The sequence below is a fragment of the Cervus elaphus genome, chromosome 7, assembly GCF_910594005.1.
Source record: "Cervus elaphus chromosome 7, mCerEla1.1, whole genome shotgun sequence".
Lineage (NCBI taxonomy): Eukaryota > Metazoa > Chordata > Mammalia > Artiodactyla > Cervidae > Cervus > Cervus elaphus.
In genome coordinates, this window is record NC_057821.1 from 31,027,099 (window position 1) to 31,029,273 (window position 2,175).

Consider the following 2,175-nt stretch of genomic DNA (forward strand, 5'->3'; position numbering starts at 1 on the left):
CCATTGAGTCAGTGATGCCATCCAACCATCTCATCCTCTGTCGTCCTCTTCTCCTCCTGCCTTCAATCTTTCCCAGCATCAGGGTCTTTTCAATGAGTCAGTTCTTTGCATCAGGTGGCCAAAGTATTGGAGTTTCAGCTTCAGCATCAGATCTTCCAATGAATATTCAGGACTGATTTCCTTTGTTGGACTGGTTGGATCTCTTTGCAGGCCAAAGGAATCTTAAGAGTATCCTCCAACACCACAGCTCCAAAGCATCAATTCTTCAGTGCTCAGCTTTCTTTAAAATGCAACTCTCCAGTTACCAAAACTCCAACGACCATGAGTAGAACCAGACTAACAATGATGTTTACGTTGGGGATGGAGGGCTGAGGAGGTACTGTAGAAGAAATAGAAGGGGCCCAGACTTCAGGTTTGAGTTAACCTTGCTGAAGGGGTCCAGAAAGGCTCCAGCTTTATCTGAGAAGAAGCTCCACCCCAGCCTCCTCCTTACCCCATCTCAGCGTGAGGGTCTCCTGAAGCCCCTTGTGCTGCACATGGCACCTGTATCTTTGCTCCTTTCCAGAAGGGACCACTAGGGCCGCCCATTTCTGGAAGGTTCCATTCCCTGAAGGCCCGGGTTCTACAAGCTCCATGTCCTGGGTCTGGTCCTCCATGTCATGCTGCCAGGTCAGTGAGATCTCCTCAGGGTAGAAGCCCAGGGCCCAGCACCTCAGGGGGACCTCATGGTCAGAGATGGGGTGATGGGTCACATATGTCTTTGGAGGGTCTGTGGAGGATGAATCAGAAAATTCCCATTTAGTGTTACCTCCATGGGTCCCCGAAGCAGCATCCTGTGACTATCCTGAGAATAAACAGGACAGTGCGTTTGAAAAGAAGCAGCACAAACACCAGACACCAGCCTGGACTCACAGGTCTGGGCATGTTCCCGAGTCCTTGGAAAGTTCTGGAGTTAGGGTGAGAGCCAAGGTAGGAGGCACCATGTAAGGGAGAGAATACAGAGTAATGGTCCTGACTTGGGTGGAGGCTGAATGATTCAGAAAAGCTGCAGTCAGGCCTCCAAACATGTTCTCAGGTGAGCACTGGCCCTGAGAGACAGTCATGGTTCACAAGATGGCATCCAGGGTGAAGGGGCAGCGCTGACCAGTTATTTCAGGGCTGGGTTCCTGCTTCTTCCCCAAAGAGACTGGTTTCCCTAATTGTCCTTCAGAGAAGTGGGGCCACTGGCGAGTCACTCTTGTACAGAATATGAAAACCTGGGTGGATTCCTCCCTCTGCTGACAGGAACTGGGGCGCTGTTTCCACATTGACCTCACTTTCTTCTCCTCATGGGAAGCCAGGTCCAGCCCGAGAGGGGATCAGGGAGGCCCCGCGCCCCTCGTACCTGCGCACAGCCGCGTGTCCTTCCTGTTCTCCAGGTGTCTGTGGAGCCACTCTCCACAGTCCCCCTCCAGGTCGTTCCTACTGTGACCCGCAGCACCTCCCTGCTCAAACTTGAGGCTGGAGATCTGAGCCGCTGCGTCCGCTGTGGTCCAGAAGCTCAGGTCCTCATTCAGAGCAAGCTAATTGTTGCCGTCATAGGCAATCTACCAGAACCTGAGGCAATAACTTTTCAAATATGCAAGTATTCCTCTTTCAGGAGAAGACCTGGAGATGGGTGTTTCTGTCTGTTCCCTCCATATTGAGCCCTGGGTGGGTGGGTGCAGGTAGCCAGTTACAGGCTGTTTCTTTTTCGCTACTGTCCTGTTGGACTCAGAAACGCAAGCCACTGAACCAGGTGATTAAGGAGTGTGCCCTCTGGCAGCAGCCACAACACCTGGGCGGCCATACAGGTGCACAAATTCTTTTCACAGAGACGCTGGTGACCTGGGGTGGGACAGAGGGAGAGCACGATGATGGCACCTGTTGGCTTCTCAGGTGATTGGTGAGGATTGCAGTTGACCCCTCGATATGTGTTAGAAGTCTTAGCTTTAAAAGATAAGGAAATAGGCTTCTTTCAGGGACAAGCTGTAGGTTTCCATCTGTGTCTGTGTGCTGTGCCCTGGAAAGAAAGGCACAGTGAGTCTGGTGAGCCTGTTACTTAGTTCATTATAGCCTCATGGATTTCATGGACACAAACTTCATTGACTTTCAGAGGTATGTTTTGGAGGCCCATGTCTCAGGTGTAAGTCTTCA

General features: G+C 51.5%; 1 protein-coding gene across 1 annotated transcript; it reads right to left on the reverse strand.

The window, feature by feature from the left end:
• Positions 1–272: 272 nt before the first annotated feature.
• On the reverse strand, positions 273–1,828 carry LOC122696819 (BOLA class I histocompatibility antigen, alpha chain BL3-6-like). The gene is given in 4 exon segments (XM_043906948.1): positions 273–379; positions 494–769; positions 1,385–1,596; positions 1,740–1,828. Coding segments are annotated over 4 exon segments (684 nt in total).
• Positions 1,829–2,175: the final 347 nt, after the last annotated feature.